Genomic DNA, 22917 nt, shown 5'->3' with positions numbered 1-22917 from the left:
TGCCTATTTCAGGTTACAAAGTGATGAAGCTTGAAAGTGTAAAAAGAAATAAAACAAACAATTGGAGCAAAATATTACTGTTAACTCTGAATTTCTAACAGAAAAAAAAAAAAAAAAAAGAACAATTTTGTACTTCATTCTCACTTGAAAACATCAGCTATGAGTGTTTCTTTGTACGCTGTGCCATTTATATCTAAGATGGATCAAGAAAATGTGCTAGTCTTGCTAGGAACAGAATATTACATTTAGAGGACTCATTCAAAATTGCTTTCAGGCAATGAAAAACTCTTTGCTTTAGACTTCAGAGGCTGAATTTTTACTAGAGAAGAAAAAACTTACTAGCAAATAGTTGCATAACTGCAAGTTAATGTCCCTGACAGCGAGGATGTCAAAAGGTCTTCAGGTCTTCTATGAACTGGTTACAGTTAAGTATGTTCAGACTCTAGTCACTTGAAGTAGAACTACGGGGAGTTGGACTAGATGACCTTTAAAAGGTCCCTTTCAACTCTAAGCATTCTGTGATTCAATGAACACTAATACCTTTAACATATTCCAGTAATAAGATAAATGATAAAAAAAATGCAAAACAAAAATCAGAAGCCCAAGCAGACAATCTGCTTTGTTAAACAAAATTCATTCCAACTTCTACTAAAGACTTTATTCTAGTCAAAAGCCCTTATAAAACAACACTACTAAGTTTATTGTTCAAAGTCAGGAAACTTGTAAGTTAAATCTGAATTCATATTTTCTTTACAAAAGATTTTGGAAGTGCTTTCGTGACTGCTCTGCATTTGTGAGGACTGAAACACTGTGTTCAGATGAAAAGTCTTCAGTACGGGAGAGATGCAGACCTGTTGGAGCACATCCATAAGGAGGGCCACAAAAATAATCCACAGAATGGAATATCACTCCTATAAGAACAGGCTGAAAGAGCTGGGGCTGTTCAGCCTGAAGAGAATGTTCTGAGGAGCAGCCATTCAGTATCTAAAGCTGTAAGAAAGAAGGGGACCGACTCCTTAGCAGGGTGTGCTGTGACAAGGCATGGGGAAATGGTTTCAAAGCAAAGTAGGCAGATTTAGATTTGATATAATGAGGAAGGTGTTTTTGCAGTAAGAGTGGTGAGGCACCGCCACAGGTTGCCCAGAGATGGTGTGTGTCCCATCCCTGGAGACATTCAAGATCAGGCTGGAAGGGCTGGGTGTCCCTGTTCATCACAGGGGAGTTGGACTAAATGATCTTTAACAGACACTTCAAATTCAAATGATTCTATGATAATGTTAAATTATCAAACTTTACATTACATGAGAAAATTACATAACCCTCACAATTGACTAAGAAGCAAGGGAATGAGCACAGTGGCTTGTCTGCCACCTATCTATTGTTACAGAACCACAGCAGTATGTGCTCATGCAAACCTGCAATCAGAAATTACTTCACACCACATTCCACTTGTCTAGTAGCTACCAAGACCTACACATAATACAAGGACTTCCCTGAAACGTTAAAAGGAAGGAGAAAAAGAAACAAAACAAAACCACCACAACACACTCCCAGTGTATGACTGTGACATCACTTCAACCATTCTGACAGTTCATAACTTCCCTGGAGTCCATTGCATTCATCTGTAAGCAGCATTAGGAAAGCAAGAAAGAAAGAGCTCAACTCTGTCCTGGTTAAACTATTAAGTTCTCAAAAACAGTAAAATCACACATCAAAAAGCAGTAATTAGAACTTTCCACGTAGAGAAAATGAATAAAAACAAAGCAAAAAAAAAAAAAAAAAAAAAAAAACACCTTTCCCTTAAAAGCTACTGTAGTAAATTTTAAGGAAAAACAAACAAACAAACAAGAAAAACCATGTTGGTGTTCTGTATGAAAAAAAAAAAAAGGGTACATCACTCAAAAGATCTGCTCTACATGCTACAAGGGCTGTTCTGAAAGCCTTTAGAATGCTTCTCCTGGATCACTTCAATTCCTGATGATTGGGAAAAGGAGATTTCCCCTTCAGCCAAACCATGCCCCTTTCAGAAAACAGAGGTAAGATCTCTGAAACGTGCAATGGTCCTCACGTATGATTTTTTTGGGTCGTTACCTGAGAAGATCAACAGATTATCCTAAGTCTGAACTAACACCTACAGATAAAGAAAGAAGCCTACAGATGCAAAGAAAAACTTTTAAAGGCATTGTTGGATAAAACCAGTCCCTGTTCTTTATATTTGTACACAGACCAAAACAATTAAAGAATGTCACTGGCTGTAGTTTAACTCAGAATTCAAAGGAAGTTTGGCAGTTCTAGTTTACAAGACTCATAATGACAGCAAAAACGACATGATTTGCTTAATCTGACACTACCACAGAAACCGCAGAACAACACTGCCACCCTGCCCCCAATTTACAAACTTTTATTCCGGAAGGCACACTGGAGCAGCTTATCTACTGACTTAGAGTCTTAAGCAATTTGTTAAGAGCTCAGAAGACACTTTTTAATTGAGGTGCAGAAGTAGGTAAGCAGAGTACTAACCTAGCTTAAAAGATAATGACATATTTATCCCTTCTCTTCAGTCTTTATAAAGAAAGAAAATATTTTTACTCTAACTGAAAGTAACTTCCAAGAGTCACTTAAGCACAACTTGAAGGAAGGCATGATACACACACAGGTGCCCACATTCATCCATCACACAATTCATTTCCCCTCCAAGCCACTTCAATTTTTGCATTTTAGCAAGTGGACACACATATTTTTTGTTGGTCTTTTGGTTTTAAGCTAACAGTTTTGCTTAAGTGAATAAACAGTATGCCATATTTATTAATTGGAAATTGTTAAGTCATTAGTTGTCTTTTTTTTTTTTTTCTTAAATTTCCAATCTAGTGTTTTAACAGTGTAAGGATACCGAAGCATGAAAAAGCTGAATGCAATACTAACTTCCTGTGACAGATATTGGTTTTTGGGAACAAAGAAGAGTCAGGTGGAAAAAGAAGAATTTCCTTTCCCATGTACATTCTTCTCAGATAAAAATAAATAAATAAATAAATAACAGGGAAATGCATAGCAATTTCAACTTACCAAAGTTCTCAATTTCACATGAAATGGAAAAGGTCAAGCAACAGAACTAGCAAACATTTCTCTTCCTTCCAAGGAATTAGGCAAATAAATTGGCTCTGAACTCTGTGAGTACTCCCAAGATTTAAGAAGCACCTTCAGGTAGGTGATTATTTTAACTTTATTGACAATCCTTAAACAAGAACATATAAACTCGCAATGTTTTGCTCACTGATGTTCAAGAACAAATGTAAATCATCTTTCCAACAAAATGAATTTACACTCTTTCAGTAGCAAGCTGTTCCATGCTGACAGATTAAACGTGTCCCAGGTACATAAAATTGCTTTCATGTTTTCAGGCATTATTATGTATTTAAGGGAATTATCCTACAGTATCACTGAAAAAATAATGGTAAGCTATTTGAGCTACATGCATTTACAAAATCACACCTTTATTCTTACGAACTAAAACACACATCAAAGTGATAAAAGGATTCTAAGCAGTTTCACAAGCATCATCAGCTGGAAACACTTCCAGTTGCCCCATCTGAAAGCGCCTCAAGTTTTCAGATAAGCTATGCTTTTACAACTGCTAAACCTTTCTCAAATGGAAGAAAAATCTTCAGTAGAAAATATCTGAGATTTCTTAACTTTTGCTCATATTAAAATAAATTATTCAGTGTAAACCTCTACCAACATGGCAAACCATACCAAATGCAGCGGACACATTAAAAAAGCAGCCCAAGTTAATGAAGAATTATCACAGTCAATCACTAATCGCTTAAAAAAAAAAAAAAAAAGATTAAACTAAATTAAGGGGAGACACTACCATGGCAGTATTGTCTTTCAAGCATACATTTATAAATAACCCAGCCATCTGGGGTTAGTGACAGTAATAAAATTGGCTTACTAGACAGTAAACTTGCACAACTTGGACAGAATTTTCAATACGACAGAGGTCCCATGTGAAAACACAGCTGAAATACGAAAAGTGTTTCATGCAAACACTGGAGAGCTCCCCTTAAAAATCAGATGGCATTCAGTCCTTTTCTCTCTGATGTACAGTTTAAACAACACGCAGATCTGGAAGCAGAACACCCTGCTTTAACTTGGCTGAGAACTGGTCCTGTTCCAAATGTAAGACTCCTACCCTCCTCCCAAAAAAAAACCAACCAAACAAACAAAAACAACAGGTAAACAAACAGTGACACCAAGTTGTAACATCTCATGCCACAACACAAAGAAAGATAAGTGGCACAAACAGGTCCTCCGAGGCCTGACGCTCACACAGCCCGCTCAGCTGAACGCACACGCGGAGGCCCCAGCCGTGCTCACAGCCAAAGCCGAGCGGTGACCTCTCCCGGCGCGCACGCAGGAAGGTGACAGCGGCTCGCTGTGAGGGGCAGTGCTCCTCCTGCTCCTCGCCCTCCTCCTCAGTCCCACCCCACGAAGGTGAACCCGGCCGTTACACCACCTTCCCCCCACTCCTCTCTTCCATCCCAGCCGGGCGCTGACAGCGGCGGGGCTCAGCCTTCGGACGGAAGGAACGTGGTGCCGGGCTGACAGCGGCATCCCGTTCCCTCCGCCGACAGGCCGGGCTGGGGGGCTCTCCACAGACACTGCCAACACAGAGGGGAAAGCGGGAGCCGCCGTGCCTCTCCGCCGCCCTGCAGCAGGGCGCGGGGCTACGACGGGTTAACGCCGGAAAGCCGGAGCGAGCGCTCGGCGCGGCGCCCTTCGCCATTTTACCCCCACGCCCATCGCCCTCCTCCCGCCGCGCCGTGACAGGGCAGCCCCCAGCCCCCGCTTCCCCGCTGCGGACGCGGGGAAAACAGGAAAGCTGCGGCCGTTCTCCTCCTCAGACCGGCCCGGACCGCACGGCGGAACGGCTGCGGCACCGTTTCGTTCCGTACCGCGGCTCGCAGCCTCCCAGCTGCTGCCCTCGCCTCCTCCACGCACCTTTTTCTCCTTCTCCTTTCTCTCCCGCCGGCTGCTCACCCCTCCGCGCCGCGCTCCGCCGCGCAGGATGATGCCATCTCACCGCGGCATCGGAGGATCGCGCACGGCACCCCCTGCGCGCACCCGCCGGCCGGACAGCCCCGTGTGCGCGCCCCGGGCCCGGGAGCAGGAACTCGTGGAGCCTCCTCCGCCGCCCGGGCCCAGCCGGAGCCAAGCAGTGCGCAGCGGCAGTGGGAGGGAGAAAGGAGAGGCTGAAGCGAGGCTCTTCCAAGGGGACAGGGCTTATTGCGAGCGCCTGCCCCGGGCTGAACCAAGTCGGGCGCTGCGGCGGGGAGAGAGCCGGGCGCGCTGAATCAGCCGCTCCGCGCGGGGAGGAGGAGCCGCGCTCCAGCACGGAGGTGGTGTCCGTGCGCGGCGTGCGCGGGCCGGATAAGGGTGACTGCGGTTAAATCGCCTGCCCCGAGAGGGCTCCGGGAGGTGCGGGGCCGGCGCACCCAGCAGCTCTGCGAGAGATAAAACGGAGGCGGCTGCTTCCGGGACCTGCCCGGCTGGGCTCCTTCCCTTGACGTCCCAACTCGGGAGCAAGCTCGGAGGGGAAGGCAGCTGACAGGAGCACCAGGGCGGTGCGAGTTCCCCTTCCTGCATGGTACCTCGGACTCTGCGCCGGGCTGGGCGTGAGGCTGCCTATGGGGGCCTGCGCTGCCCCCGTGCACGAGGCTGAGGGGCAGCTTTGCTTCTTCACACCATATAGCATACAGCGTGCTGCTAACGTGGTTATAACGCAGGCTTAGGGGTGTAAACAAGGCCTCTGAGGATCTGTCACAACGCCCAGCGCCGCTGTTAATTGCATAGAACAAAAGCTTGCAGTGTGAGACCCTGAAGTGACTGCCAGCAGTTTTGTTGTTTCTGGGAAACAACATGAGTGCCAATAGCCTGATTTGGACGCATGGATTCCTTCAGGAAACAAAAGGGAAGCAGGCAGATAGAAGTTCTACTTTCCAAACTAATCATTCTTTATGCAGGATTTGTAGGAGAAGCACAAAGTTTGGGAAAGATGATGTTCTGTAAAGTTAAAGTTTAAGAAATATCTTAGATTGGGCTTCTCAAAGGGAGTGTCCCACTCAGCTCTGCCTGGTGCAGCCTCATCTCAAGCGCTGGGTGCAGGTATGGGCACCACAATATCGGAGCTATTAGAGGGCAGCCAAAGGAGGGCTGTAGGGCTGTGGAGATGGGGAAGGATCTGAGGGCAAGGTGTATGAAGACCAGTTGGGGTCCCTGTGTGTGCTCAGCGCAGAGCAGAGGAGCTGAGGGGAGGAATGATGGTGGCTGCAGCTCCTCACAGGGAGTGGAGGGGCAGCACTGAGCTATGCTCTTTGTGACAGCTACAGGAGACGGGCGGATGGGGATTGGGGACAGGTTCTGCACCAGAGTGTTGGGACCCTAGAGTAGGCACCCAAAATCAGCAGTCATGGCTGTAAGCTTCCAGAGTTCAAGAGCGTGTGGACAGAGCTCTCGAAGGAGTTGGATTCAATGATCTTAGTGGGTCCCTTTCAACTCAGGATAACCTATGATTCTATGATCTTCTTTTCACTGATAAAACTCCCTGGAAACTGAAATATTTTGAGTTTTTGCACACTGCAATTGTAACATGTTGAAAATATCCAAATAATTTATCAGGACAGTGTCTCTGATAAAGCAGATTTTATTCGCAATTGCAATGGCGGGCTTCCTGCAAGCAGGACAGCACCCAGAAAACTGTTACATCTTTTTATGTCCTGTTGCCCGACACTTATCTCATTCTCCCCTAGTTCCTCATTGGCTGAGTACTTTAGGTTCACAGTCTTCTCAACGCTTCACTAAACATACAAACACTGGAGAAACATAAGTCTTCACTGGCTAAGCGTAAACCTCCAATTAATTAATTAGCTTCTGACCCTTCCTCCACCCTTGGTCATTGTTTCTGGATATCTGCTTGTCCTCCCTTGCATAGAGATAAGCTTGGAAGGAGGACAGAGGGGAGTATCTTGATGCCTGCCTGTCACATCCCAACCTTCCCAGAGAGTGAGACAGTCCGGCCTTGTGTAGAGGCCCTAGCTTCTTTGATGTTTGTTAAATCTGTTTTTCTTTTGCTGGGAGTTTCTTATCCTAACAGAACAACCCTACAGTATGTTTTCTAATCCCTAACACTATACCCACATTGTTTGGAACATTTAACAAATATTGCAGTTTTGCAAGAAAGAATCAATCACGTAATTCTTCATTCTACTTCTTCAAACCAGTTGCCCTTTTTAATATCTAATGCAGAAACAAAATTCCATTCCCACAAACAGGAGGATCAATCTGCAGACTGACAAGGTTCATCATGAGCAAAGTTTTGAGGTTTTCAGATGTACCGAATTCAATAAATACTTCTTTATGCTTTATGTTCATGAACTAAAGATTACATTCAAGGAAAACTACAGTCTTGCATCTGTTCTGGGCCCCAAATTAGGTACTAATTTTCTCAAACAAACAAGGATTTTTTATAATCCTTGAGAGTGTGCTAGTAAGTTCCACCTATCTTTCCCACATTTTTTTTTTAATCTGACGTAGAGCAGTTTAATTGAAACCTAGAGTAAAAATGCCAGTACACTTAGGTAGCAATAATTTTAATGGGTAAAAAAAATATACCAAGGAACTTTTCATTGGATGCAGCATTGCATTCTCAGTAGCGCAGAAGAAGTGGAGGAAACAGCACCATTTGTATCTCTTTGTGTACATATGCTACTGTGAATCCGCTACTCCGCTTCTGTGAATCTCCTCTTCCTAGGCTTTGCTTGTTGGTCATGTTAATAACCTGATGCTGACATTTCATTAAAAGTATGAGCATTATTATTTCAAAATAGTCTACATGTATAAAAACACATAGTGCTTCCTTCTTGCTTTATGAAGTATGTAAAATGTGTAGTGGCTTGAGACAATACTCTGTACACAAGCTGTGCTCTTCTCTGGCTTGCTTCCTCATTGTTTCAAAAGAAGCCTTGCCGTACATTTGTCTTGCCCTGCACAACAGTGACATTCCAAGAATTATTCTCTCTTAAAAAGTCATTTGATACCCTTACAAAAACAAAATGTCACAAATTCGTTAATGTTACAATTTTGGCTTTAAATGTCTTATAAAACCTCAAGATTCTTCACCTTTGTGAATTTTTCCAATTTTAGGATTAATAGGTAATAAAATATATGCATAGTGTTCGTAATCTATACATGGAAAAGTCACTAAATACATTTAAATTATACTTAAGAGCTATGCTTGTTAAGAATCACAAAAAGTATAAACACAGCTTTCTTCATTTTGCACATAATGACCTTATTTTTTTCTACTGTGCTACGGCCAGTAAAGATATACAGTGCTGAAGGCCTGGGAAGAATGAATGCTGCTTCAATTGCTTTTGTGCCTTAAAGCTCTGTTCTTTAGGGGTTAGAATACATAAGCCTTATCAAAACATAAATCAACCAAAGTTTGACCTTTACAAATAAGTCTGCATGAAGATTTATTTAAAATACAATGTAGAAGTCATTTGTACACAGTATTCTTGATAGTCATTTATGAGTCCATTAAAAGTATTATTACTGCGTCTCTTTGGGTGTATTTCTGCTTTTTATTTTCCTTGCAAACTCAGGATGGTTATGGAAAAGTCAGATTCATAATTGATATCTACAAAATAGACTCCAACATACACTGATTTTATTCTTAAATGTTTTTAGATATTTTCTGGCATGGTTGAACAATTGGTATATTTAATAGGCGTGGATTTGGGTTTTTTTTTTTTCAAAATCTAGGTTATAGAAGATGTCCACTGCTTGGAGTTGTCTTGTCTTTTCTGTGAACTTAAGAAGTTTGGGATCCAGACAGTCGTTAGTTTATCAGCTGAAATCTGTGGTGAGCTGGATCCCAGGGAAATGACTGGGATATACCCAATAGACAAATGTCTGAAATCAACATGAAGTACGGAAGTTACTGTAAGGACAGAAGCAGAGGGAAATGTAGCAGCAGGGATTGCCAGACTTACAATGTCATTGTGAGTAGAGAACTTGGGACCTAGGCAATCAGTGTTTTGTGCCCTCCTCAGTTTCAGAAACCCAAACCAACTACAAGACCTGCTCTTGTGCATTTTTTTTTTTTTTTTTTTTTTTTTTTTTTTTTTTTTTTTTTTTTTTGCAGCTTCACAAAGGCACACTGAGTAGTGCAAGACTACAGCTAGGGAACTTAGTTGGAACAGCTGGAAAGTTTTAGGTTTTGGTCCTTCTTCCCAACAGTATTCAGACATAACCAATGGCTTTTCAATGCACAATATTGGCTCGTGTTCCAGAACAATAAACACTCCCTGTAACAACTGAATGTCTGCACTGTTGGCACACTGTCAGAGTCTCCTCATATTGCTCTTTCTGATTCCATGGTTGTTACAATCTGAAAGTAGACTGCATGTTATTATCCAAATGCAGGATATTTTTATATATATTTATGTAAAATGTATCTTAAACATATGAAAATATTTTATTTATATGGCAAATAAGGGACAGGGTTTTCTTCCAATTGTAGTATATATTTTTCGACATTATGCTCGAAGTAGAATCCTATGCTAATCTGCATATTTTAAAAGTTTCTAGTTTTAGAATACTTAAGGGTATTGGGTACAGTACCTTCCAGTTATCTACTCTTTCTCCTCCCATCTCCTCCCATCTCTCTGAAGTATGCATATATTGCTTCATATTTGAGCTATGAAATATATGTTCTACTGTTATATACACGATACCTGATACAGTAACACTCTATCTAGTCTGTGATCCCTGATGCCTAGCAAGAATTTGCTGATTGATTGCGTAGAAATGATTCAGTTTTTGAAGCAGCTTTGCAGAGAAATTAAAAAATGACAAATTGCAAAGACCTGATTCCAGTTCATAAAAATCAATAAAACTGTTTGGCTCTTAGACAATATTAATTTCTTTACCTAGAAATTTAGAAATAAAATGAGAATCTTTCTCCTGTGTCTGACCAAAATAAGTTAATCCATAAGTTGTACTTGCAGAGGATGAATGAAGGACTCAGTGGGGCAAAAAAACATTGATTTTCATCTACAGTTCCATAAAGTGTAGGTTCCCTTATGTACAAGCATCTTCTGATCTTTTGAGAGTACATTTCAATACCATGATGTTTTTGTTTTTTCAGATCTGTTATTCATCCTTGAGGCACTGGGGAACTAACAATACATTTATTACTTTCTTCATGTAAGCATAGAGTTTTGTGTGCCAAATCCCAAAAATCAATGAAAACAACTTGTGAAAGTGTTCTTTCTGGTGGGCTATCTCTTTGCATCGTAGAACATAAGACTTTGTGAAAATAAATTATTTACAAACCAGTACATCTCATCTCCCTCTGTAAGGAATCTACCCATTTGCTTTTTTTAAAATCTGTTACTGCAAAGTCTAAACTTTGAAAAACAAATTTTACATGAACATGTTTGAGATGCAGACAAACCATATAGTATCTTTTTATCAAGTGCTATTTTCACGCTGGTAATAGTGTGAAATTTACTAATATGAATTCACTTCTCTTAAAATTGTAGCAGAAAAATTTTGATCCTCTGTTTGATGTCCTTGTCTCATGCAGGATTGCAGTTCTGAAATGTGTCTCCATTTCTAGCTTAGCAGCAAGGCTCAGATTGGGTGATGTTGGGAGCAGATAATTACTAAGTTGGGTGTTGCTCAAATGTCTGATAAGTCAGGTAATGGTGAAAGAGGGACTCTCCCTATAGTTTATGGAAGTAAGTGGTATACAACAGAAGAGTGAGAATGTGTAACAGGCCAGTGTGGAGCTGTAGGAAGGAAGGAAATAGTACTGTCCAGAAGGCATGAGAAGGCATTTAAGTAAAGGGACAGGAATAGTTTGTTTTGTTATATTTGTATTTCAGTAGCTAGAATTTGTGTTTGTTCCTTTTATCCCCAGTAAACGGACAACGAATTTTGGAAAAATAAATTCAGAGTATGGAAAATAATGTCAGTGTCGCTCTCTGTAGAAGCAAGATCAATGTTGAGTGCATGTGTATTCACTGACCAAATTCCTCTACGCTTTCATAATAACTTTAATTCAGTAGCCAACTTCAGATTATCTTGGCTGCGGTTGGACTTGATGATCCTCAAGGTCCCTTCCAACCTGAGTAATTCTATGATTGTATGATTCTATGATTCAAAGACTAATTCATACAAACTTGGAGAAAATAGATGGCAGACAATAGTAGAAATCTTCTGAAAATGTCTTTTGGAAAGTCTACAGAAAAAAAGGAAAAGCTGCATAATTGAATTGCACATTATTAACCACTGAAGAACAGGAAGCAGAGAAAGAAATGTTACACAGGAAGGCATCCAGAATAAAAATTTGGATAATTTTTGAGTCTTGATTTGTATTTGTCTGTAATAGAAAGCCATTGTGACTACTTTGGCACAATAAGCACAAGAGGATCTCTCAGATTGTTTTTTTGGGGGGTGGGTGGGTGCTTTTTTCTTTTCTTTCCCCAGGGGTTAAGTGATCCTTCAGTTAAAGAGACTGAGAAATATAGTGTGCTGAGGATCACAGTCACAAAATCAAGCTTCTGTTTGTTGTAAAAAAGTTGTATGTGCTTTTTCCTTTATTGAGCTCTTTAAGTAGCAGAAGCAAAAATTCTCAGGTGAGCATAATTTGTGTTCGTCTACTATGATTGCATTACCTAAGCGAACCATCAGTTTGAGCTGCAAGTTTCCTGATCCTTTCCTGAGGACTAATCAGAAAAACTAAGAAATCCAAATCTTCAGCTCTGGTATTTTCTGAGACTTAACCATCTAATTTGTTCTCTGAACATTACAGTGATTTTTACACATGTTCATGGTCCTTTCAGAGCTGAATTCTCTCTCTTCTTTTGATATGAAACTTAGATGTTGCATTTTTGTACAGAACTCTTCTTAAGACTTTCTTTCCTTCTAAGGAAAACCTCAGTTTTCTCCAGATCTGCCTCTCTGACCTTTCTTGGATTCTTAACTTCAAGTCCTTTTTTCCTCAGGTACTCCTTTTGCTTCTGAAAATCATCTCTTCTTTTCCTGAACTGGAGATAAGACTTAGCCCAACATGCAATATACACATCAGTAAATAAAATACACTTCGGTTCCAGTGTGTTACAATATGACAGCTTTGATATTTTGGTGTGGTTTTGTTACTGCCACTTGTTTGTTTTATCAAGTACTTGCAGTGCAGTACTGTTATTTTTCTTTATATGTAATTCCAATGTTTAAGGTATGTGCATTTTAATTTTTAGGTAATACACACCCATGGTAGAACATAGTAATCTTGGTGGACAGTTCCTCCCATGGCTATTTAAACTGCTAATAAAAATAGACCAGAGGATGTTTAACTTAGGAATTTCTATACCCCTTTAAGCTTTCCTATTATTTTCAGTTTTCCTGCAGCGACAAGATATTGTCCCCAGATTGTAATTAAAGGCTCACTAGCAATTTGTGCATGTTTCATATTTTAAAATGAGATCTAAAATTTATATTCATGTATACTTAATTTGCTATTTAAAATCTTTTTAGACTCAAAGGGAATAAGAATATTTATGAATGGTTATTTTTAACACTTATGACTTATACAGGAGTGTTTCAACCATTTAAATATTAATATGGAAAAACACTTGCATATTTACCGTAGAAATCAATGTACTGTTGCTCTTTAAAAGCATTTAAAATGAATTTTAGTTTTACTTTCACATTCTGCATATTCAGTTAAAATGTAGAATTTTTTTAGCACAAATCTGATGTGGACAAAAGACACATTTGAAATAGAGGCGTTCTTCACTGTTTTTATCTTTTGCATTCACCTGGATGACACCAGTGGCTTTGGAAGGACAGTCTGTTGTATGATCACTAAAATATTGTCAATGTCAAAAGTAAAATGGAAAATGGCTTTAAACTGGAGGAGTGTGCATTTAGGTTAGATATCAGGAAGAAAGTTTTTATTGTGAGGGTGGTGAGACACTGGAACAAGGCTGTGGATGCCCCCTCCCTGGAAGCATTCAAGGCCGGGCTGGATGGGGCTGTGAGCAACCTGGTCTGAAGGGAGGTGTCCCTACCTATAGCAGGTGGTTGGCACTAGATGATCTTAAATGTCCCTTCCAACCCAAACCACCCTATGATTCTGTGATTCAGTGAAATCCAAATACTGTTTCCTGCTGTACTCTCAGATATTTTTGATGACGTGGCCAAAAGTGAGTTCCAAGTGAAAGCCCATGAATTTTTGTTTAGAAAATCCAAATTAATCCATAGATCTTTCTCTGTGTGATGCAAGATTTTGTAGGCAAGACTTTCTTCAGAATTTTCAAGAGTATAGATTCCTATATCCTAAAGTATTTGGAGAACCTATGGGAGATAACCTCAGATAGATTTGTTTTATTGTGTATTTAAAGGACATTTTAAGAAGAATTGCTTGAATTAAAAAACTGGTGTGAGATGCTTTGTACAGAAAGACTGCTTTTTTTGTTCAGGGTTGGTTTTTATTTCAGAAAACAGTACTACCCACCACTGTCTTACCTTCATGGGCTGATTAGTAGGAGAAAAACTGACACAAAGTTGAAAAGAGAAAAGAGGGAGAAGATAGATCATCTGGAATAACAGAGATCTGTAAGCTTTCTGTCCATACACAGTATTATTATTGTAGGCAATGAAACATGAAACATAGCTGGTGCACAGTTCTTTTAAAGATTTTTTTTTCCAAATTACATGTAATTTGTTAACTTTTACTTGAAATAATGAGTTTCCAAACTGTCAGTTAATCAACATTTTATTTGAAAGTGGTTCAACATTCTATCTATGTGTAATAATATTACAAAATTGGTTAGGAAGGCCAATGTCCCCATGGTACAGGTTTTCTTATGAGTGAAATGAAAAATTATGTCTGGGGGGGGAGGGTTAACTTGTATTTCTCAAATGTAAAAGTCTTGTTTTTTCCTCTTCCCAGGATGTACCACATTAGCTTTGATAATGAACATGCTAGTCCACATGTTTTCAGAGAAATCACAGACCAAGTTCGTTGATTTGTTTTGGGATACAGGATTATTTTCTTATCTATTTTATGAAAATAGTCTGGAAAAAAAGAAAAGAAATAATGAAAGTGTAACTCAATGAAACAAAAAAGATAAAATATTCATGTATCAATCAAGTGAGAACTCATCTAATTTTGGACAGTACAGTTTTTTAATATCTACTTGCCTTGAACGTGAATGATTTTAAACACTCAGGAAGGTTAAAGGCCAGCCACAGTTTGAAAGGGAAACGGAAAGAGCAGAAGGAAGTGGAGATAGTTAAGCATAAGTAATATCCTTCTAAGGCAGAGATGATCCAGACTTATTCTGAAATAGTTTGCTCATAGCAAACAACAGCTTGAGCTTTCTGCAAAGCTGTAGAAATCTCTTCTTGTTCAATTACATTAGCATTTTGGTGTAACTGAACCAGATTTCTTTCCTAAGACACTGTACACGGTAGTGGTCTACACACTAGGAGTTGCTGTTTCAACGCTATTACTTTGCTTTTTTCAAGAGCTGTGTTTGCTGCACTGCCAGTGGTCAAATAGCTAGCATAAACCTTGGAAAATAGTGGTAAGATGTGGTAATTGCATCTTTGCTCTAGATTACTTTGTAATGGAGATGAGAGGGCATTATGTTTTATAAAACAAAGCTTGAAAATATACAGATTTAGCGTAAAAGTTAAAAATTGTGTATGTGTTAAAAGATTCTAGTTTCACTATTATTTTTAATATACTGAAATACCTGAAAATAAATAATTGATAACAATACTGAGATGTAAGCAACTTTTTATCGTTATGACCGACATAACTAAGAATGCTAGATAAGCTCTAATCAGGAGAATAAAACCAAGATATCTTTTTGAAAGTTTTGTAATCATTAGTTAGAGCAATTGACTACTTGTCCCAAGATTATCAGTTATTAAAATCTCTTCTAGTCTTCAACATTGTCAGTTTTTCAATTATTTAAGGGCTGTTTCTTGCACTGCTGGCCTGGAAGGCCTTTGTGAGTTTAACATCTTTTTTTCTGCATGGTTTAATGCAAAATGTGTCATTTTAAATTTGTTGTTGTTGTTGCTGTTGTGCTGGATTTTTTGTTTGTTTGTTTGTTTGTTTTTTTATATATATATATCTTTGCTGTTCACATATTTGTCAAATTTCACTTAGACAGTAAGCACAAGAAATATAAAAATAAATAAATTAAATTAATTGGTTTTGAATGGGAGTAAGACACATGATGGAAGCAGCTTATTAATTTTATGTAGCTTGCAGCTTGGAAGAAAGCAGGAACGAGATTATTAATTAATTATTAATTAATGTATTAATATGGCAAAAAGCAATCCTAACTGTTTTTCTTATTATTGGTAATAATAACTCATATCTTTATATAGGCTACTAAATGTAATACTACATGTGTGCAGGAAGTAGCCATTCTTTACCATTGTCTTCAGAAGACAAAAAGCATTTCAGATTTTGTTCTGCAGCTTAAGTTTGATCTTGACAAGGGGTTTTCTTTCCACAGAACAAGTTTTTCTTCTGCTGACCAATAGTTTGGCTATTATCTAGTCCTCTTTCTGAGATAGGATCCCTTCATTGTTGAATGTTTTTTTATATTAACGTTGTAATAGCTTGCCTGACAGTGGAGAGTGGGTGGATATTAGTGTATAAATGGGCACCATGAATGTATAAAAACATACATGTCCATTTCAAATACTTATAACTTCCATTAAGTTGGTGGATTTCATCGGTAGATTATTATTATAGATTATTTTCCGAAATTTTGGCATGTTATGCTTACATTCATAAGTCACTGTGTTACAGAAAGAGAAGCCATTGAGCTGAGAGTGAGCATCATTTTTCTTAGCCAAGGAAAAACTGCTCCCAACATATCTAGATAAAATATAGCTTCATCTGCCCTACATTTAATCTTTTAAAAATCAATCTATTGCAGATAGTATCAGCTTTGTAAATGTTAGCAAATACTTTCTAAATACAGCCTCCCCCCCTTCAGGTGCAGACATGGTACTTAAAATAAATACAGTGCTGTCTTCAGACAAAATTTTTGTAGAGTTGGACATTCTGTATTGACTTCAGAATACCAAGAGATTATGTTATTTTATTTTCTTAGGCTTATGGCAGCTTTTGACATCGGTCTGTATATTTCTGATTCCTGGTTTTGTAAAGACAGACTGGCTCTTTTTCTTTCACTAGAACTCAATCATTGTCCCCATTTTGTCTGCTGTCTGGCTTTGCCAAAATATGTCAGCTATTTTCTCTTTTTGTAACTTCAAGTAGCATCTGAATAACAATCAGACTTTGTTTTCCATCAAGCTTCACTAGGTGATAGAACTCTTTTGGGATACTTGCATTTCCAAAAGGTTTTCTTGATCTTTCTTTACATTTATCTTGTGTACTCTGTAAGTGCCCATACTGATATGTTTTGAGAGAGTTTTTAATAATCATCATTCTCAGTAATGAGCCTGGTGCTGTGCCCAAAACTGATCTGAATTGTTGCACTTCAGAAGATGTGTACTAATTGGAAAGAGTCCAGAGCAAATCAGCAGATTTTATCAGGCATCCAGAAAATGTGGTCTACAAAAAAAGATTGCATTTAGATTCCTTAGCACAATCAAAGAATAGTCTTTTTTAGGGCATGATAATTTGACCAACTCATGATGGAGGGGGGAGTAAGAAACAGAACATTATTGGTAAGATTATCTGGGAAATAAATCTTTTAAAAAGAGTCTTCTGATGGAAATGCTGGGCTAGGCCGTGAGAAATGTGTGTTCAGTTTTCTTTTCTTTTGCCAAGGCAGCCTTGGGAAATCACTTTGTTCTTTGATCCACTAGCACAAACGTGTTAATATTTTTCCACTCCGTGTTGTTTATAGGGCTTAAACCAATTAGGACTTTGGCATTGAAAACAGAACTCTAGCATGCTTGAAGCTTTTGATTCTAAAATTGCTTCAAGCAAACCTTGTTCAGCCTCTGATTCTTCAAAATGTCTGAATTCACCTGTGATTTGATTCCAAGGTTTTCTAGTTTGCTGGTTTTCTATCTGCCTGTTGCTCAGAATTGTCTCAGTTGGAACAAGTTAGTGACTAGGTCTTGCTTAAACTCAGCAGCAGGAACTGATGCAACACCAAGTTGCTTCTTGTCATTCTGAAGAAATCTAGAGGTCTAAAATCTGTTGGCTGCAGGGCTTGTTTTCATCTGAGTTCCAGTGTCTCAGTCCTGCAAGTTCATGCCTTAAAATTATGCTGGTTAGAATATTTCATTAGCCTGGATTGTTCTGCAGCCAGCCAAAATTATTTCAGCTGTTTTACTGTTGAATACAAAGAAGGGTTCTGGCAGCAGAGACCAAGACCAAGGTCTTCTCCCTGTGGAGGACTTTAATTGATAAGTTAATGCAGTTGTTGGCGTCTATACCTTGGAGAAGCCTCTAGATTCTGATTAGCTATAGATACCCTTTCCAGCACTGAATTTCCCACTTTTGCTTCTGCAAAATGTAGATGTGCGCTACACTTAGCATTTGCTTTTGATCAGCAATATCTGTCTCTTTACTTAGTGTACAAGATCCATTTTGAGTCGCTTGAGCAGTCCAGACAGTGCATGGGAGGAAAAAACATCTTAATGTTACCACATCCAGTGAGGTGGTTGTGTTCCTGGCAGTCTTCCAGTATTTAGTCCATTGATTGATTGAGTATTCTGATAGTGGGCGAGGGGCCTCACTATCTTGATTAAGAGCTACAGATATTGAAGTTCAAATTAAAATGTATCTACATACTGTAAGTAAAATCAAGGAGCAGAACACTCCTTGTAAGAGCTCCTATATTTTGTTATCACTTCATTATAATACAGGTGAATAATGTTTTGTAAGTATGTTTTGTCTGTAGCATTTCAGAGGCTCATTACTGATAGGCAGCTGTGCTCTTGTTTTTATTTTCAAAGAAAACAAAGCCTAGAATTAAAAAATATTGTAATACTTTAAATCTGCTAGAAAAGCAGAGAGCTTGGTCTATCAGTATGTGAAATGGTACATTCCACATATTGTCCAGCTCAACATGTAAACAAAAGCAACATCTTGCTAAAACTGAACCTAAACACTAGTATGGCAGCAGTCAATCTAGTGGAACTCATCCTTGCTCACAGCAGAGGGGTTGGAGACAGATGAACTTTAAGGTCCCTTCCAACCCCCCAAACTGTTATGTGGTTTGGTTATTGTCTCTGCTTTAAAATCCTTCTCCCACTTTCCCAGTGTGTAGCTATGGTTACAGATAACTGCAGTAACTTCTCCAGCACTGGAAATCTTACTCAAAACTGTTGCGATATAAGACTGCATCTGTTTATTTTGCACAGAAAAATAGTAAAATGGTGATCTATTACTCTGAGCTGGCATTTGCAAAATTTGTTATTTTTCATAATATGGGAATTCAAGAATTGTCCTGCTTCCAAGCAACAATAGAAATATCAGATGAGCTTAGTTTGCCTAGTGAGCTGTTTTGTTTTGTCTCCTGCAGGGGTAAGTTGTGTCTGATACCATTCATTGGGTGGTATTTAAGAACAATATGGATATTCCTATTTTCTTTTGGAACTGGAAGTCCAGGAGGGCTACAAAGAGGATTCTGATATTAATCCTCAATGCAGTTGCTTGAGTAAGATAGTGCCTATTATTTGTTTGTTTCTTCTTCAAAGCAGTATGTGGTCTACTCAGACAATTTCAGTCCATAATGGCCACTAGTAAACTACACTTACCACCTGCAGTTGCCTTTGTGCTGTTCTTATAAAACAGAAGTTTAAATATCCCAAGTCTGAAAATGTATGTGACATTCGTAAAATTGTTCAACTGCATATGGAGTACAGCAGCTTGCTTCACACTTAATTCACATGAGAAAAAACTGTCTAGTTTTTTTATTTCCTGTTTATTATCATGTTTTCCTGCTAGGTCTCGAATCCAGTTCAGGGTTGTAGAGTTCACGCTACTCTGAGCTGTTGAGTAAATAGCTGTAATGTTTCACTAACTTAACTGTTTCCAGAGTTATTTCCAAGGAACCCAAAGCTTAAGGACAAGACTGAACAGCTAGATGGAATGTTTGTTCAAGCTATGGCCCACACCTTTTGAAGACTTTTGCAATAAAACATTTGATTTGCTGAGAGACACTTAGATAAAAGAATATTTAGAGCACATGTGATTAGGTTGAATAGGTCTGAGTGGAAAGGCAGGCATTTTGATCAATGTCTTAATACTTTTGGCAAGAATTTGTTTAAATACAAAACTGCCTTGTTCTTGGTAAGAAAAAGGTTCAGAGAGATTTAAATTAACTGTAACTGTAACTGCTTCTTACCTGCTGTGATTCTATAGCACAGAGTGATCTAAAAACAATCGAAGGAAAAATCTACACTGATATGATTACTTTTAGGCTGATAACCACTGTTTCAGAGTGGAAGTTGTGGAAGTTGCTCTTTTTAAGAAGCAGTGTTAAAGTTCACACACTGAAATGATAGATTCTGTGTAAGAATGATAAAAATTTACTCAGTGCCTGGTCTGATGTCTGCAGTTGTATCTCACGTGTCTCAAAGAGGAAAACAAATCCTAGCCCAGGAACTGGCAGGGCTTTTTGAGAGGGCCCTAAACTAGGTGTGAATGGGAATGGGATAAAACCAGGCCATCTAGAGATGAGCCTGAGGGAACAATTTTGGGGTCAGGGGAGAAACGAATATCTCCGCTGAAGTGTATCTACACCAATACATGCAGAATAGGCAACACACAAGAGCAGTGGAAGCCATCATGCACCAGACAAGCTTACTTAAATAGGGTGGGATCACTCTCATGACTGAAGTGCTGCAGTGGATGGCAATAAGCTTTTCAGACGGGGTAAGCAAGGAAGGAGGGGTGGTGGCATGTCTGTCTGTGCTAGAGAGTGTTTTAGTGTTGAGCTCAGGGCTTGTAATAATAAGGTTGAGTCTCTTTGGATAAGGATCAGGGGAAGGCTGACAGGGATGATATCCTGGGGATCTGTCGTAGACCACTTAACCATGATGAAGAGATGGACAAGGCATTCTATGAGCAGCTGGTAGAAGTTATGCAATCACCAGCCCTTGTTCTCATGGAGGATTTCAGCTTTCTCTATATATGATGAAAATACAATACAGCATAGAAGAAACAGTATAGGAGGCTTCTAGAATGTGTGGAATATAACCTTCTGATGCAGCTGGTTAGAGAGACACACCTCAAGTGCTGCGTTCAGTTTTGGACTCCTCACTACCAGAAAGAGATTGAGGCCCTGGAGCACATCCAGAGAAGGGCAATGAAGATCTTTTGAGGAACGGCTGAGGGAACTGGGAAAGGAGAAAAGGAGCCTCAGGGGAGACCTTATCACTCTTGACAACAGCCTGAAAGGAGGCTGCTATGAGGTAGGAGCTGGCCTCTTCTCCTGGGTAACTAATTGTAGGACAAGAGGGAATGGTCTCAAAGTTGCATCGGGGGTGTTCAGGTTGGCTGTTAGGAAAAATTTCTTCTCAGGAGGAGGAGTGAGATATTGGAACAGACTGCTCAGGAAAGTGGTGAGGTCTCCATCGCTAGTGATGTTCAAGAAATGATTAGATGTTGTACTGAGGGACATAGTGAGCAAAATTGGTAGTAGGTGGACAGTTGGACTAGATGATCTTAGAGGTCTTTTCTGATCTTGGTGATTCTATGATTCTATAAATGAAGCTTTGATAAGTAAGCTATGACATGACTTTATGCAGTTGCATTTACTAGCATACTTTACTGCAATAGCATCCACTGTTTGGTTTCCATGAGCTGTTATTCAAAATGAGGAGGCTTCATGTGGTTGCCTCCCATTATAATAATTTGAATAGATCTTTTTTATTAGTCAGACACTCCAACTTCTGATACCTTAAAGAGCTCTTAAAGTAGATCATGAAGATCAGAGAGTGAAGTCTGTGATAATAGTGATGGCAGAACTTCTAAGCTTCTGCCAACCTGGAGTGTTATTGAAATGTGCTCAAAGAAGTTGGTATTATCTGCCATCAATAAACTTGCATGTCAGGTTTCTAAGAAAATGTTATCATTGTCGATCAGTACTTTGCAACCTGCTGGTTAAGTACTTCTCATGGCAGTTCTTCCTTGCATCCTGGCTGTTGCAGTTGGACACTGTGGGCAGTTCTAAGAACAGATGCAGGTTTTTTTCATATATGTATTTTTTCCATAAACAGCTCACAGATACACAGCAACATACTCACTCCAGAGGTTCTAACTCTGCTCCTGCTGAATACTGACATTGGGAATATTGCCTTTTTTTTTTTTTTTTTTCCCATTGGTGGACTATGAATTACATCAGCTTTCATGGTACTTTTATTATACTTCTAAAAATAATTTATTGAATTTTTAAGCAAGAAAATAGTATAACATACTATTTAGAGTAATTTTGAGTCTGTTACAGGTTTTCATACATCTATGAAAGTCATAATGTTTGCTATAAATAAGCTTAATCTTTTTTGTTTTGCCTCCATTGGTTTCTACATGTTTGTAACAGTATTGGTATTCCATGAAACAGATAAAGGATAAATACCCTTTAGTTTTGTAAAAGCTAAATGATTCAATTCTATGTACAAGATACGTGTATATTAAATGAGACATTTTTTTCAAAACTCCATTACAATCTGCTTGACTGGAGGGAAGCTTTTTAAGAGAATAATTTTAACTGAGTTTTCGTAATTTTTTACCTAGGGCAGAGTTTGTGTGGCTTCCTTGTCTGCTTCACCCAGAGAAAAGACAGCTTTTGTCCCCCGACTCTGCCATCCTCAAGCTTGCTTGGCTTTTGGTTTGTTTGTTGTTTTGGTTTTGTGTTTTTCTTTTTTTTTTTTTTTTAGTTTGGTTTTGTTGTTGGTTATTTTTCGTTTTTTGTTTTTGTTAGTGCATTTTAAGGTTGTAAACACTGCTCATGTAGGACTCAACTGAATTCTATGGCTATATTGCTATAGGCATAAACAATTTTCATGAGTTTAGATCTGGCCTGTAACTATTTGAGTGCTCTCTTTTGCCTTTTGAGCTCTAAAGTATTAAGAGAATGCAGTCCCAAAGAAATGGTGATTTAATAAATTTAGTTTGAAATGCATAAACGTTGCTTTGTTTGATTTTAATGAATTTTATTCAAAATCTTTTTAACGCATTCCATTGCAACATTTTTAAATTTCCTTTACAGTGATTGACCGAGTCTTGGCTCCCACACTTTCTAGCTGGTGTGAGTCTCAACAGAAAATGTTGATGTGCATTTGTGTGCGTAAGTGTACATGCCCATACAGAAGTTTCAGAGAACAACATTGCACAAAATGAATAAAAATTGTAGTACATACTTTTAAAATAATCCTAACAAGATGAGAACATTTAAGTTTCATAATTTGTAAAACAAGAAAGTATGGCCATAATTTTATCCAAGGCCTTCCATTGCTTCCTGCTGCTTTTCAAGCTCAGTCTGAGTTGCTGATACACACATGTTAGAAGTAACAAGTTAAAACACATAGAAAACTCATGTTGCTTTGTATGGTATATTTCTTGACTGCACTGTGCCACTGCTGGACATCAGTGTTAAGATAAAGCAAAGCAAGATCTCAGGAAGATTGGTAGTGACAGCAGATTCTGGTGACAACAGATTCAACCATCCCCAGGGTGAGAGCCACACTTGGGTATAAAAACAATACTGAACAGATATTTTGGGATAATTACTTTTTCACAAGACTGTACTTGAAAATTCTTGTCAAGATTTTTGCCTCAGGCCTTTCTCTTCCAAAAGGCTCAAAACTTTAAAGTTTCATTTTAGCAGATAATTT

The 22917-nt window shown here is 38.9% G+C and overlaps 2 protein-coding genes across 4 annotated transcripts in view; both read right to left on the bottom strand.

The window, feature by feature from the left end:
* WWP1 (WW domain containing E3 ubiquitin protein ligase 1) overlaps positions 1–5315 on the bottom strand; it is a 61688-nt gene extending 56373 nt beyond the window's left edge. The window contains exon 1 of one of the 3 annotated variants that reach the window (XM_052704688.1): positions 4999–5315. The gene's annotated coding sequence lies outside the window, so the exon portion shown is untranslated. Of the gene's footprint in view, positions 1–4952 lie in introns of all 3 variants that reach the window. The other 2 variants (XM_052704686.1, XM_052704685.1) reach the window with 2 other exon arrangements.
* Positions 5316–13246: 7931 nt separating this feature from the next.
* The window catches only part of ATP6V0D2 (ATPase H+ transporting V0 subunit d2), a 30349-nt gene continuing 20678 nt past the window's right edge, over positions 13247–22917 (bottom strand). Inside the window, exon 8 of the mRNA XM_052704250.1 lies at positions 13247–14145. Within this exon, the coding sequence (XP_052560210.1) occupies positions 14128–14145 (18 nt within the window). The 3' untranslated portion in view covers positions 13247–14127. The remainder of the gene's footprint in view (positions 14146–22917) is intronic.

This window comes from Tympanuchus pallidicinctus, unplaced genomic scaffold (genome assembly GCF_026119805.1).
Source record: "Tympanuchus pallidicinctus isolate F22 unplaced genomic scaffold, pur_lepc_1.0 scaffold5, whole genome shotgun sequence".
NCBI classification, from domain to species: domain Eukaryota; kingdom Metazoa; phylum Chordata; class Aves; order Galliformes; family Phasianidae; genus Tympanuchus; species Tympanuchus pallidicinctus.
This window is presented reverse-complemented; position numbering and strand designations above follow the sequence as displayed.